Below are 13,508 nucleotides of genomic sequence, written 5' to 3'. Positions count from 1 at the left end.
TGAGAAAATCTGCACAGACAGTTTACTCGTGTCACATGTTTACAGGGGGTAAATTGCAGTTGGCACCTTACCAGAAGGCAACATTTGCCTTGAACATTTGCCACGAAATTACCATTGTTTCAAGTGAAGTTACTATGCCATTACTGCTGGGTAACTTAAGAGTCAAGCACACAATTAATCCATGTCACCAGTGCAGAGAGTCTGCAAAACATTACAGCCATTAATCTAGTATTTTTTAAAAGGAGGAAGGGGTAAGAGACAAAAGGACTTATTAGACTTCCAGTAACCAGAAGACAAAGCCTATTAGTCAGAGGCAAATAGAGGAAAGGAAGCCAGCAAGATAAGATGCAGACCCCTAGGGAGAAGCAGCCAAAGAGAAGGAGCCAAGCCAGGGAATTCTGATGAAGCTGTTAAGGGGGCTCTCCCTTATCTTCCTCTGACTACCAAGTCCCTTGAGTGTTTACAGACTGGTCTTTCAGTCTTCCAAGAATTCTGGCTACCAATCATCAGCTTCTTCTGTATTTTTAAGTACGAGAATGAAAAAAAGGACTGTTTTTCTAACATCCCATGCCTTTATTTTTATAGTCTCTTCTTACTCAGAGCAGAGTTTTCCTGTTACATTCACGTACAGACCCATGCGCCTAATGGAACAATAACATTGTTTCTGCAATTTGGAAGTTCTTACAAACTGCCAAAACCCTATCATGATGGATTCTACAGTGCTCCAAGGCTCTAAATTAAATTTACCAACATTTCCCTGGTATCAATAAAGAAAATCAAGTGCTTCAGTGTGGAACAGATCTGAGCCATGCTGGGACACTCTCATGCCTTCCGACTTGCAGCCGCGCATCTCCTTCTGCCAGGAGGAAATGCAAGTGCACAAGAGTCATGTCTGTCTCCTCTTCTTCCATTCCCTTTATACCCCACTGCCCCTACACACATACACAACACCCAAGAATTCTTCCTGTTCCTTATGCTGAACTAAAGCAAGCAGCAGAACCAAGCCTCTTCCTTATCCACTCACAAATTTGCCACAACACATTTTAGAAGTCTGTCAAACTGTCTGACAGCCCTCCTTGCTCAATATATCCTTCTTCAATTAATTTCAATGACAGTCTTCCAAAAGAGTTGTTCTTAGTTTTGTCTCAAAGCCACTCCATCATCTGATGACCTTTTTTCAATACAAGTCATGCTAAATGGAAGTAAGATGTAATTATTAATGAATTTCCAATATCAACAAATTATAAGAACTACTAACACAACTCAGTGAGAATTTGCTATGAACACAACAACATTCAACTTCAAAATAAAGCAAGAAACTGTGCAGGAAAGTCACCTAACACAGCCTTGAAGAGCCAGAAGCTGATTACAGCTCATACTGCAGGCTGTCAGTCTCACAAAGAAAGCAGCCAAGTACTACCAAAGCTGTAAGTTCCCCTATTATTACTTTTGTTACTTTTTTTTCCAAGAATTACCATCATTCATGTCTGCATACAACTTGCTATAAGGAAATAATCAGTTTTAGAAATCATTAAAAGAGCTGATATTTGCAGTAAGTTTGTAAAGCCAGTTGCACTTTGCAAATCTGAACTAATTCAACACAGATCACAAGCTCTCCTTTTTCTGCTGATGTGCAGAAAACCTTTGCTTTAGACTGTGAGCTGCCTTTCATGTAACGAACCGTGAATGTTTTCCACAGACCACCATGACACACCTGTGTGGGGAAAACTTGAAGGTAAGGACAGACTACAGAATTGACATGAACATGAGGTCAGACCTCTTTACTTTCACATGCAATCTTCAGCAAGGGACTGTGTTTCCTTTCCTGAGGATTATCTTTCACCAGGGAAACACGCAGCAGTGTTCAGATGCACTCAAGGGACACAAGTATTAAGACATTCTTCCCATTGCTGTAGCCCAAATAAAACACTACTACCATAGCTACACATTAACTGCCTGACAAAGAGGCTTTTAAATACATAGGAGTTTGTTTAGATTATGTCTTTTGATCAACTGCTTTTTAAAAAAAAGATAGACCATGCCAGTGAGGCCTGTAATTTTCAAAAAGGTAGGGCAGTTCTGTGCTTTTTGTTTGTACAGCTATACCCCCTTTTTTTTGAGAGCACTTAACTCATTACCCCTTTAAATTATGTGACAGACACTGCCATTCAAAAAAAGTTACCAGCTGTGGATCAATGCTGTATTCTGACACTTGGCATCAGCCTGTTCAGTTATCAATGTAACATTTTGAAGGGCAGCATATCAACAGTGTTAACTATTTAAAAGGTAATCAATGATTCTTTCCAGCAACCACAGCACTGACAGGGAAGACATATTCTTCCAACCAATACTTGCTGGAAACACTGATTATGCAAGTTATAATTTAAGTTGTTATGAGTAGCTTATTAGTACCACCACAGCCCCAGAGAGTGATTAACGCAGATTGCAGCTTGCACAGGAAGGGTAAACACGCTCAGGGGAGGGAAGCAGAGCTGAAGCAGGAAGAAAAGTGGCTGTGCAAAGGGGGCATGTTCAGATAGCGAGAACTACCTCGGAAATAAATCACTTTAGAGTTTATTTCTCTGTCTTTCTCCCGAAAACACTCCGAACACTCCCGCTGCAGCGCGGCACGTGAGCGGGCTGGGCAGAAGCGCCCGAACAAAGCAGCCGCTCTCCCGGCCGGGGGGCTGCGGGCCGCCCCAGCACCGAGCGAAAGGGACGTTCGAGAGCCCGCAGACGGCGCACAGCGGAACGGGGAAAAATCAGGAGAAGCAAAGCCCGGGGCGAGGCAGCACCGCCGCTCGGGGCTCAGCGAGGAGCGCGGGGTGGGCTCGGCCCGGCGGCACCGAGAGCCCCGGACCGCGGAGCCGAACCGCACCGGCACCGCCCGGAGCAGCGCCCGGCCGGGACCGCCCCGCCCGCGGCACGGGGCAGCGCCTGTCCGGCCTGTCCGCTCCCGGCGGGCTGTCCCGGCGCTGCAGGGCTGCGCTTCGGGGGGCCCTGACGTGAGGGGGCGGCGGCGGCGGCGCGGGGCCCCCCGAGCCCAACCGGCCCTGGCGGGGCCGGAGAGCAGCGCGGCGGCCACGGACGAGCCCCGCCGCCCGGGCCGTGCCGAGCCCCGCGCCGCCCCCGCCGCTCCCGCCGCCGCTCCCCCGCAGCCCGGGCGGACGGGAAGAGCTTCGGTCCAATTCACTCACCTCCGCGGCGCCGAGCGGCTCTGCCTCCGCCGCATCACTTCCGGGCGAGCGCTCAGCTGGCGGACGCGCCGTGACGTAGCGTGACGTGCCGTGACGAGGGGCGGCGCGCGCGACGCCGCACGCACGGTGAGGGCAGGGCAGGCGGCGGCTCGCGCCTCCCGCGCCCACCGGAGCGGGGGCACCGGGCGGGGCGGGGCCGCGGCACGACCGCACCAAGGTAAAGCGGGGAGGGGGGAAGGCGGGCGAACGCGCGGGGAGGGCGGAGGGAGGGGAGAGGCCGGAGGCGCGCGCGGTGGGCCTACCCCCCTCCGCTTCGCGCGTTGGTTTCGCCCGGCTGCGGGGGCAGCGCCTCCCCGGCCGCCAGGGGGCGAAAGGGCGCCGCGCAGGCAGCGCCCCCTAGTGGCCGCGGGGCTCCAGGCAATGGAAGAGCGGCAGCGCCATCTTGACAGTGACGGTGGCCGTGGGGGCGACCGGGACGGGCAATGCTCACTGACCCGCAGCGCTCCGTGCCCGCAGCGCTCACTGACCCACAGCGTTCTGTGCCCGCAGGGCTCCGTGCCCGCAGCGCTCCGTTTCCATAGCCCTCAGTGCCCGCAGCGCTCACTGACCCACAGCGCTCCGTGCCCGGTGCCCACAGCCCTCAGTGCCCACAGGAGAAGGAAGCGTCTTAACTGTGCCAGAGGAGATTTCAGTTGCACATTAGAACTTCGCAGACTGGGTGATTGGATGTGGGAATGGGCTGCCCGGTGTTGATAGTGCAGTCACCGTCGCTGGAGGTGTCAAGGACAGACTGGGTGTGGCACTCGTGCCATGGCCTGGTTGACAGGGCGGTGTTGGGTCACAGTTGGACTCGATGGACTCAGAGATCTTTTCCAACTCACCTGATTCTGTGCCCCACAGCCCTCTGTGCCCTGCTGTGGCTCTCAGATAGCAACCAAAAATCATGTCCATCAATGAGTTTCATTGAGTGACCCTCAGAATGAAATAACAAATGGGTCAGGGAGGATTTTGTCTGTGCTAGCATTAATATTTATACCTGTTCCCAAGCTTGAGAGCATTTCCAATGCTGGGAAATATTTCTATTCACGCATTCAGTTGCATTTGGCTGGAAGCCAAGGTATGAATAAGGTGCATAAATCTATGCTGGAGCTTGTGTCCATGTTGTTATATTTCTGTATGCTTCTGTATTATATAAGCAAGGCCATCCAAGGATAGCTGAGAATTCATTTTCTCTGCTAAATTTCTTGCACTGCATTAAAATCTTTCTCTGCTTGTAGGTAATAGAGAACTAAACAGACAGGAGGAGAAAATGGTATGAAAGCTTGAACAACAGAGTTGGACAAGACTAGAGACAAGTTCATATTGCTTTAGAGTTTACCTGGACACTGTGTGCTTTTCATGAGAAAGTTAGGAAATAAGGAAAGCAATGTTTTTTGTTTCCCATCCCCCTCCCCACAGTCTAAGTCAGCATTTCTGTTCTTCCTGAGGCTCCTACAGCACAGGAGGCACTCCCAGGGCAAGAGGCTGTATGTCCTACTAAAACCAGATAATGCCTCGACCACCTCAGACTAAGGGAATGAAAACTCTGGGATCAAAAGGAACTAGTTAAGGTCTCCTCTTTCACTTATTCAAGTGAAAAGAATGTTGTACAATCCTAATTTTGTGTGAATTGGTTTATTTGAACTGACATAGGAAACAGTGCTAAAATCCATGTCCTTGCTTTTACTATTTAATTATATTCTCTTTGCATGGTTTGCTTTTTCTGATCAAAAGACTGCTCCATATGCAAGAGCAAACTTAAAAGAAATCCAAGTTCAGTCAGAAATCTGAGGCATAGATAGAACAGTTCTCATCCCAGCTGATGAACAATGTGAGAACAATGACTTAGGGAGTCTGGTTCAGAGGTGTTGATCGAGGTTTCAGATCACTTCAGTTTGCCAGCAGAAAGACACTGGCATGACAAAATCCTAAACTCTGTGAAAGTCACCCTGCTTTCAGATACCTTTACTGAATATCTTGATTGAGTAACTTCATTCTTTTTCACCAAATCTGCATATATTTATGATTGCAGCTCGTAGATGGAAACAGTGAGAAATAAAACTTTGAGTGAAATTGATGGGAATGTCTGGAAATTTACAGGCTTGTGTCACCGGTAGAAATGAGAATGTAACACCACTATGCAAGAATATGATCTTCCATTCTAGTAATTTTTCACCATGTGGAGATGGAATACTTTAGCTGTGATTGATGCTTTGCTATGATTTGGTTTTGTCTGAATCTTTTAAAAAAAGGTAGGAATGTTCAATCAAGAATGAAAATCAAATGAAGTTTTCACTTTCTCAGCCTTTTCACTACTGCAGCCGCATGTGGTCGGCGTGTGCAGGGTACTGTCACAGGCCACTGAGTCATTGATTTGAGTAAAAGAAGACAAAATTACTTTTGTGGAAACTAGATTTTGAAATGTAATATTGCTGGAAGGCATGTGACCTACGCAGCTATCACAGGAATCTGTGACCCCTTCTCTCCCCACTGTGCCACAGGAACTCATTGTCTCAGTCGTTGTCCCCCAAGGAAATGACAGCCGAAATCCACTGCTGCTGTAGGAACCACAGACTCATTCTGGCAGACTTGCATGAAAGATGAATATGGATTACTGACCTCTCGTTGCTGTGGAGAGCTCTGAAAGGAATGATTGATTATCTGCTGCATTAGCAGCAGGAGAGAAACTGCAGGTTACTTTTTAGCTAAGTGGCATCATTTACCTCTTTAAAAAAACCCAGATATGTGAATTTTTCTGCATCTCTTTAAATGAACATTAGCCAAAGAGCACATTTGAAAATAGGAGCAATAGGTTGGGATACAGCTTGGATTGTCTTATGGGCACACAGTATGGAACATGGTGTGTTCCCTACTACAGTGTTGATACCATGCTCTTGAATGACATCACTTACTTCCATAAGAGAGATGTGCCCACAGCTTAATTTGGAAGGCAGTCAGCCCAGCAGTTTGTCACTGTGTCTTTAGACTCCTTGCCAGTAGCAAACCAGCTGTGAAATAGAAGTTGTGTTGCTCCTAAATAAAACATTTTACATTTGAGAAGTTCAAAGCTGCCTTTTCAATTATTTCATGTAAGGTTTTGTTCCCCACCTCCCTTGAGCAAATCCAGTTTCAGGAGCAGCACTAGGTGTGTGTGTTACTAACGCCTGCCCCAGTTAGCTGGGAATGTGAAAGAAGAGATCAATTGTTTTAAAATATCCTTTTTTCCCCATGGACTCTTCCTTTCACCCTTTATTTTCTAAAATCCTCTATGTACTCACTGCTGGCAGATTTTATGCTTCAAGTGAGTGGCTAATGCTTGACTTGAGAAGAAAGGATGAAATAAAATAGACTTACAACTTCAGCAAAGGAGCTGTGCAGAGCAGGAGAGTGCTGGACACACATTCCCAGCCAAGCATCCCTTGCTGGGAAGCACCTGTGATTTAGCTGTTCCTGGGTCTGTACTCAGTCTTGGTGCAGCCTGTCTTCTGTCCTAGCTTTGCTTTGACACTGCACTATTGGGGTCATTGTATAGTGCAGTTGGCAGATTCCTTTTATTATTTTTATATAAACTTTTAATTTAAATTCTAGACAAGCCTGCAAACAACAAAATAAGACTGGTGTTTCACTGATTATTCGGATTACTGGACTTTGGGGTCAACCATCTAAAAATCCAAAGGAACGTGTATTTGTTTCCTGGAAGAAAAACTTACTGCGTTTTATAGTCTAAGGGACTATTTGTTGTAATTTAGAGTGAAAAAAGTTTGCATCTTCACCATGCAGCAACTCATTACCTGCTCAAATCTCTTGCGGAGTTTGGCTACAATGGGATGTTTCAGGTGTTGATGTGCGTGTTGATCAGAGGGTTTGCCTGGAGCCCAAGGGAGCTTTCCAGCCCTGCGCTGTCGGGCTCTGCCCAGCGCCCAGCAGGCTTGTTTGGAAGGCAACGCTTGGCTTCCCTCCAGAGCCCGCATTCCGACAGTCGGCTCCAGAGCAGCCTGCGACCTCCCGCTTTTCCCCAGTGACACGTCTGTGCGGACACACCTACCTTTGACCTCTCCTGCTTTGCTTTGTGGCAGCAAACACCCGAAATTTGCTCAGCTAATACAATAGCCCTGTAGTTTTTGACAGAAACGCCTGTGGTTAACCTCTGTGGGCTGCGTTCTGCAGTAAAATGAAGGGTGGTAGAAATTAAACAATGGGTGTGACTACCACAAGATGGGTGTTAGTGGGAAAGTGGTGTAACATCCACTTAGCATTCCAGAGATGTGAAATATAATTATGATTTAAATGCCAAAGATGTAAGTTGCGAGATGAGTAACTACAAGGACATGAAAGCCTCCCTTATCTTCCTTTCTATCCCACTCAGAATCATTTTGCACACCCACAAAACTAATACAAGTGGTGTCACTTGATGAAATTACACCTGATACATGACTTGTACCATCACTTACATTTCTGTCAGTGTGGGCTCTGTTTATACCAAAGGAAAAATTCCAACCTCATTTACAACATTTTAAGTTGGAAGTAATTTTGCCCTCAGTAGAATTACTCCCTATTTATACTCCCACTCAGATCAGAATCTGACCCAGGCTTTGAATTTTGTCTTATTTGCTCTCATCCTTTCCCGTCATAGACAGAGATCCTCAGTCTGTAAAGGGCTCCTCATACCTTCATTTATGTATCTTTGCAGAAATGGCTCATGAGCAGGTCTGTAGTGTTAGGAATTGTTGACTAAATGAGCCTTGGGAGCAGCTGGTTGCTGAGTATACATGGATAGCTGCTTAATGTCTTTTACATCACCCAGCATATGTGGGAAGGAGAGCAAGCAGGCAAAAGTGCAGCCCATGCCTAGATGAAGGGCTACACAGTTCTGTAGCAATTCCAACACGGAGAAGTTAAAGAACAAAAGAGTATTGTAGGTGGGGGAGTGGATGCAAATAGTGGGGAAAATAATTGTTGGTTCCTAACTTTTCAATAAAATCCAAGGTCAGCAGATGTAGCCAGCTTTGAACAAAGGGCACGTGCTGTCCCTCGTTGTCATCTTGGAAATTGTCTGATGCATAGATCAGAATTGAAACCTCCATTTTAAACATTTTCGCCCCGGCATTGTTCCTCGTATTTTCTCTATGGATTACATGAAAACCTAAGTTGTTACCAGCTTCTCAGAGGTGACACCTTCAGATAAAAGCAGTGGGGTGAGGCCAGGAGGGGCTCTAGGTGAGGCCAGGATTTGGGACTCAGCTTGTGCTAAGTTAATTGACCCTTGTAACTGAACTGTTTCTTTTCTGTACAAAATATGCACCTGGCAAGGGGAGGCAGTGATTTTTCAGATACATGTACCTCTGTGCCTTCGTGTCTGACTGATTTCATTGCCTGAAATGGAGCTCTAGAGTGGATAAAGTGGAGCACTTACTCCTATGTGTTTGATGAGCTGGGACTACCTAGTTATATTATTGTGGAAATTATTTCCTAGAAATACCATAAACATTTACTAGAAGTACTTTCTGCTGTGTAGGAAGAATAATTTCCTGTCTGTGGGAAAAATACACGATTGGTTAAACATGTTAAAATACAAATAGCAAAACAAAAATGTTCTCTCTTAAGAATCAGTGAAAAACAGAGTTCTTGAAACTACAAAAGGTCTTTAGACCACAACAACAGTTAAGACAAGGCTAGTAATTAATAGTTTGAGATTTCTTGTGAAAAAGAACCATGAGCCAAATCCTGTGTTCAGGTTAGTATCTGTAATTCCAGTTTTGGTGAGGGAAAGAGGGTGTGAGTGTCTGGAGCCACAGGAGGCCTGTTCTGGTCAGTTACTGTGCTGGAGGCAGCAGCTTGAGAACAGTGTGGCCTGAGAAGCCTTTGGCTCAAGCCTCTCTTCTCCAACCAGAATCCCAGGAATTGCCACTGCAAGCAGAGGTGACAACAGTGCCAAACTTCCCATGGTAGGTTGGGTGCCGCATTAGAAAGCAGCTTTTCCTCAGGGCCAAGAGACCAGTCCCTCCAGAGAGAAGGTCAGGCTGTCTGAACTACTCTGCTCCAAACTGTCCATTCCCAGCACATAGGTCTCATTTCAGGGTAGATTCATCCACAGTAACTAGAGCTGCAGGTTGGCAAATGGATGCTGAGACAGTCAGATAATGTCCTGTCCCTGGCACTTGTTCCTCATTGCATCCATGTACTTACTTGGCAGTGCTGCTGCACCTTCCTTTGGCACATTGAGGTACCTTTAACAGCTGCAGTGACCCTTAAAAAGAAGTCATTGTTTCTGTTAATTTAATCCATGTCAGCAATGTTGTTAGCCAGAAGTGGATTTGTCTCAGGGATATTTGTGGTATATCATGAAATAACGTAACGACTTATATGAGAAAATATTCATTTACATAAAACAAGAGTAAGATTTCATTCTTTCTTCTGACAAATAGTCTTATCACACCTGGAGGCTGATTCAGTGGGCTCAGCAGGTACACAGCTCTCTGAAAATCAAGATATTCAGGAACTGTCTTAAATCCACAGTTAGTCTACCTCTCCTGAGTGCTTAGATAAAATAGCTTTCATCACCTTCTCATCACATCAAACTCCAGCTGAATCATTACTGTCATGGTATCACAAATAAGCTTCTCAGCCTATGAAGCCTATACAAGTTTTCAGCAATATTGTGGTGGTTTTATCATGTATTTCATTCACAGATTTGCAAAGATAGGGTTAGCATTGGTACAACAATGTCTCAGGAAGGGGGATGCAAAGAGTTTCAGTGACTTGCCCAAAGTGTGTTGCAAAACATCAGTGAAACAGAACCCAGGCATTCTTGTACCAGGCTTGATTCAGCAAAGCACAAAACCAAGCACTTAAACTTGAGCAAGAGCTCAAGCTGTTTGAATGTAGACAGATTTAAATATCCATGTAAATACTTTGCTGGACTGAGTCTTCAGCTTTCAACAGCTAATTATTGTTTACAGCTATTTCAGGGTTTTATCATACAGCTCGGCATATCTTTGGATGGTGGAAATATTTTTAAGCTAATTTAATGATGTGAAAAAATGTCCTGCTTGCTGGCCTCTTGGCAGCTCAAATGTTCATGCATATATTGGGGGATTGGTCTTGTCTTTTCAGATGACACCAGCAACTCGACAAGAAGTTCTTGGCCTTTACCGCAAGATATTGCGAATAGCCAAAAACTGGCAGTCAGCATCAGGACAGATAGAGGAAACCATGAAAGAGAAAGAGTACATTAGAAATGAAGCCAGAACATTATTCCGAAAAAACAAAAACGTGAGTGTCCTTAAAGTGCTGAATTTCTGAACTACTCTTCTCTTGCTCTTTGTATTCTGAGGTTGGATGCTAAGGTAGGAATATGAGGGTTGGGTTCCCAAAATTTCATTCACCTTAAATGCTGGTGTATTTGGGTTACAGTTGAAATTTTGTCCCTGAGAAAACTCAAACTATTTCAGCTCTTCATTAACTACTGTAGAAGTCTAAAAGGTCTTTTTTCAGTAAAAATGTGCAAAGAAAAAATTAAATTCCAGAGATACTGCCTGTGTAATTGAAGCAGCTTTTGATCTTTACAAAGTTAGCTAAGTGTATCATTACCCATGCAATGGCAAACAGAGCTCAGCAGCTTCTTTTTTTCTTTTCAAAGCAGCAATTATTGGCACTTCTTTTTAAAAGAAGCATTTTAATTTTTTTCTTAAGCAAGAAATTTCAAACCCTGGTAATCAAAGGCCCTTCTTGTAATTCAAGATCACAACATTTATTTATATCCCATATTGGTCTGGGACTAAATTGAAGTAATGCAAAATCAAAAAAATGAATTTAAGTCATAATTCACACCACATTTCTGACTTCAAAGGGAGTTTCTGGGTAGGATGATAACAGAATATACACCAAAGAGTGTCTTTCCTTTCTCCTCTAGCAACCTTGCAGAATGTCAAATGGGTGAGTGTGGGTTTTTCATAGATGTAGTAGCAGTTTACACGTTTATTGTCTTTTCACAGAGAAAACACCATGTTTGGGAAAAAAACTCCCTCTTTAGCCTCAGTCCTGACAGCCTCTGGGCCTTAACATTCAGTTCCATCAAGCCCAGAACAGTTGAGTCAAGGAAAATACCAACCTTACCTTTTATGGATGTGAAAAATAAAATCATTGTATCCATGGGATTGCCAAAATAAACTAAGGAAAACCACGTGCTGTGCTTTCATTTACACTTGAGCTTCCAATTGCTAATTACTGTACTCATATAAAACACTTGTTTGTATCATCATAGGTAACAGATCCAAAGCTGATTAAGCAGTGCATAGAAGAATGTGAGGCAAGAATAGAAATTGGACTTCACTATAACATCCCCTACCCGAGACCTGTGAGTATAAATCACAAAGTCTTTTCTGATACCCTCTGAGCTTTCCCTGTACAATAAACCATCAGTTTATATCACTCTCGCTGTACTGCATTTTCAGATGAGCTGGCATTTAAATGTGTGCTAAATCAGAGCGAAATGTACATTGAGGTGTTCTGTATCTATCGTCTTTCACTGTAAATTGGAGAATTTCTTCTCAAAATAAGGAGTCAAAGCTGAAATGGAGTTGCATGAGCTAAACTCCCAAGGCCTCTGAATATTTAGCCAGTCTTCTCTGACCAATGAATATGGAAAAAATGGTAATGGAATCAAATAATAGAACAGGATGAGGGAATTAAAATACCTGACTACATCTGCCATAGGTACAATAATTTTTATAGCCTACATTACTGTTAACTGTTCTCCTGGTCATAAATCAGGCCTTATGAAACACCTATGTTGCTGCTTCTTTTCCCTTCCTCCTATAAAAGAACACGTCCAAGATTGCTGAAATGCTGGAAGTTGAAGCAAAATCTTTTAGTGCACCATGCAATACAATTTCCTCACTGCCCAGTCACTTCAGTCTGTAATGCTTTATGCTGCCTCCCGTAGAGACATCCTCTCTACTCCTGTTGATTAATTTGTATTTTCACATCTATAGGTCCCTTATCAAGGCAGACATGGTCAAAATTAAATTGTGTCTTTATCAGATGCTTGCCTGGAATATGGTCACTATTACCATCTGTTTCAGTATACAGAATAACAATGTACAGCTGGCAAACTGTTCCTAGAAATGGGCCTAAAATGTGTGTTGTACAGTGTGCTCTACAGAGGATCTGCTCTCTCAGACAAACTGGATGATTATTATTTTACAGATTCTAGAAATCTCTACTGCTGCTTTAGTCAGTGCTTTTACTACTATTTGCACCTAAACACCCATCTTACAGGATGACAGCCTCAGCAACAGTAACACCTGACTGCTACCACCTACATTTTTCAGTCATTTAGGGAGGTTACAGCCGCATGATTCCCAGTAACAGTCTTATGAAATATAAAGACTTTGTCAATCAAAGGAAGAGTCTGTCACCTATTGCTCCATCTGCTTCTGGAGTCAATGACATTGATTGTGTATTTTAATGTGCCATATATATAATCATGACAGTAAGAAGGCAGGCTTTCAATACATACAGTTTGGGGTTATTTCATTACTTGTTAAGTAGGTATGAATAAATCACACAGTGATTCAAAACATCTACTCAAGAATTTTTAGGGTTTCTAGTTCTTACTGTTCTGGAACATTGTTGGCAATCCTATTTCAACAAGTATTGCAGTCTGATATCAAACTGCAAAACAAAGTTACTAAGGCCTAGCATATCTAGGATTTTAATAAACACAACAATTAAGGCCTGAAAGTTACACCACTAATCACTCCTCAGAGAGTTCTCTTCCTAGAAATCTAATAACCTGGCTTGAGACAATAGAGTTGCCCTCTCCAAGAGAAGAAGTTATCAAAAAAATGATTTAAAACTCAGTGAAACTTAAGTCTGTATACATGCTGCCTTTTTCTTCCCAGTTTGCACCTAACTGGTGGGATTTTCTTTTCCAGATCCATCTGCCTCCTATGGGCCTTGCCCATAAACAAGGCCGTACATTGCGACACCAGGAAAAGTTAAGGAAGATTTCTAAGCCAATATACTTGAAATCCCATGATGAAGTTTCATAATCCACCATTTAAGATGTGATGTGTAATCACATCCTTTAAGCTGTGAACTGCAATCCAGGTGATTTGTGTGCATGACTGTGAATGGTTTGGTCACTTGCTCACACATTTCCTGAGGCCAAAAACCCAACTGATCCATTGTGTATGATGGATAAGGTTGGTCTAGTATTTATTACATTTCAACCACTGACTTGTCAATAAAAGTAACACTTTTTAAGGA

General features: G+C 44.0%; 3 protein-coding genes across 3 annotated transcripts in view; 1 reads left to right on the top strand and 2 right to left on the bottom strand.

The window, feature by feature from the left end:
- The window catches only part of DCUN1D3 (defective in cullin neddylation 1 domain containing 3), a 25,764-nt gene extending 22,431 nt beyond the window's left edge, over positions 1-3,333 (bottom strand). The window contains exon 1 of the mRNA XM_085074712.1: positions 3,198-3,333. The gene's annotated coding sequence lies outside the window, so the exon portion shown is untranslated. The remainder of the gene's footprint in view (positions 1-3,197) is intronic.
- On the top strand, positions 3,276-13,508 carry LYRM1 (LYR motif containing 1). Its single transcript, XM_085074715.1, has 4 exons — positions 3,276-3,414; positions 10,350-10,508; positions 11,500-11,592; positions 13,175-13,508. Exons 2-4 carry the CDS (start codon positions 10,350-10,352, stop codon positions 13,289-13,291), a joined length of 369 nt encoding a protein of 122 aa, XP_084930841.1. The 5' UTR covers positions 3,276-3,414; the 3' UTR covers positions 13,292-13,508.
- Positions 8,966-13,508, bottom strand: part of DNAH3 (dynein axonemal heavy chain 3) — a 62,077-nt gene continuing 57,534 nt past the window's right edge. Inside the window, exon 62 of the mRNA XM_085074706.1 lies at positions 8,966-9,483. The gene's annotated coding sequence lies outside the window, so the exon portion shown is untranslated. The remainder of the gene's footprint in view (positions 9,484-13,508) is intronic.

Source organism: Lichenostomus cassidix, chromosome 14 (genome assembly GCF_008360975.1).
Source record: "Lichenostomus cassidix isolate B80296 chromosome 14, HeHo_3.0, whole genome shotgun sequence".
NCBI classification, from domain to species: domain Eukaryota; kingdom Metazoa; phylum Chordata; class Aves; order Passeriformes; family Meliphagidae; genus Lichenostomus; species Lichenostomus cassidix.
The sequence above is the reverse complement of the archived record's forward strand: the minus strand, read 5'-3'. Positions and strand labels throughout refer to the sequence as shown.

Bases quoted from the DNA above. Each gene is read 5' to 3' on its own strand.
- LYRM1 (XM_085074715.1), top strand. From the start codon at position 10,350: ATGACACCAGCAACTCGACAAGAAGTTCTTGGCCTTTACCGCAAGATA. The intron at 10,509-11,499 runs GTGAGTGTCCTT...GTATCATCATAG, and splicing joins TATTCCGAAAAAACAAAAAC to GTAACAGATCCAAAGCTGAT. The intron at 11,593-13,174 runs GTGAGTATAAAT...TTTCTTTTCCAG, and splicing joins ACATCCCCTACCCGAGACCT to ATCCATCTGCCTCCTATGGG.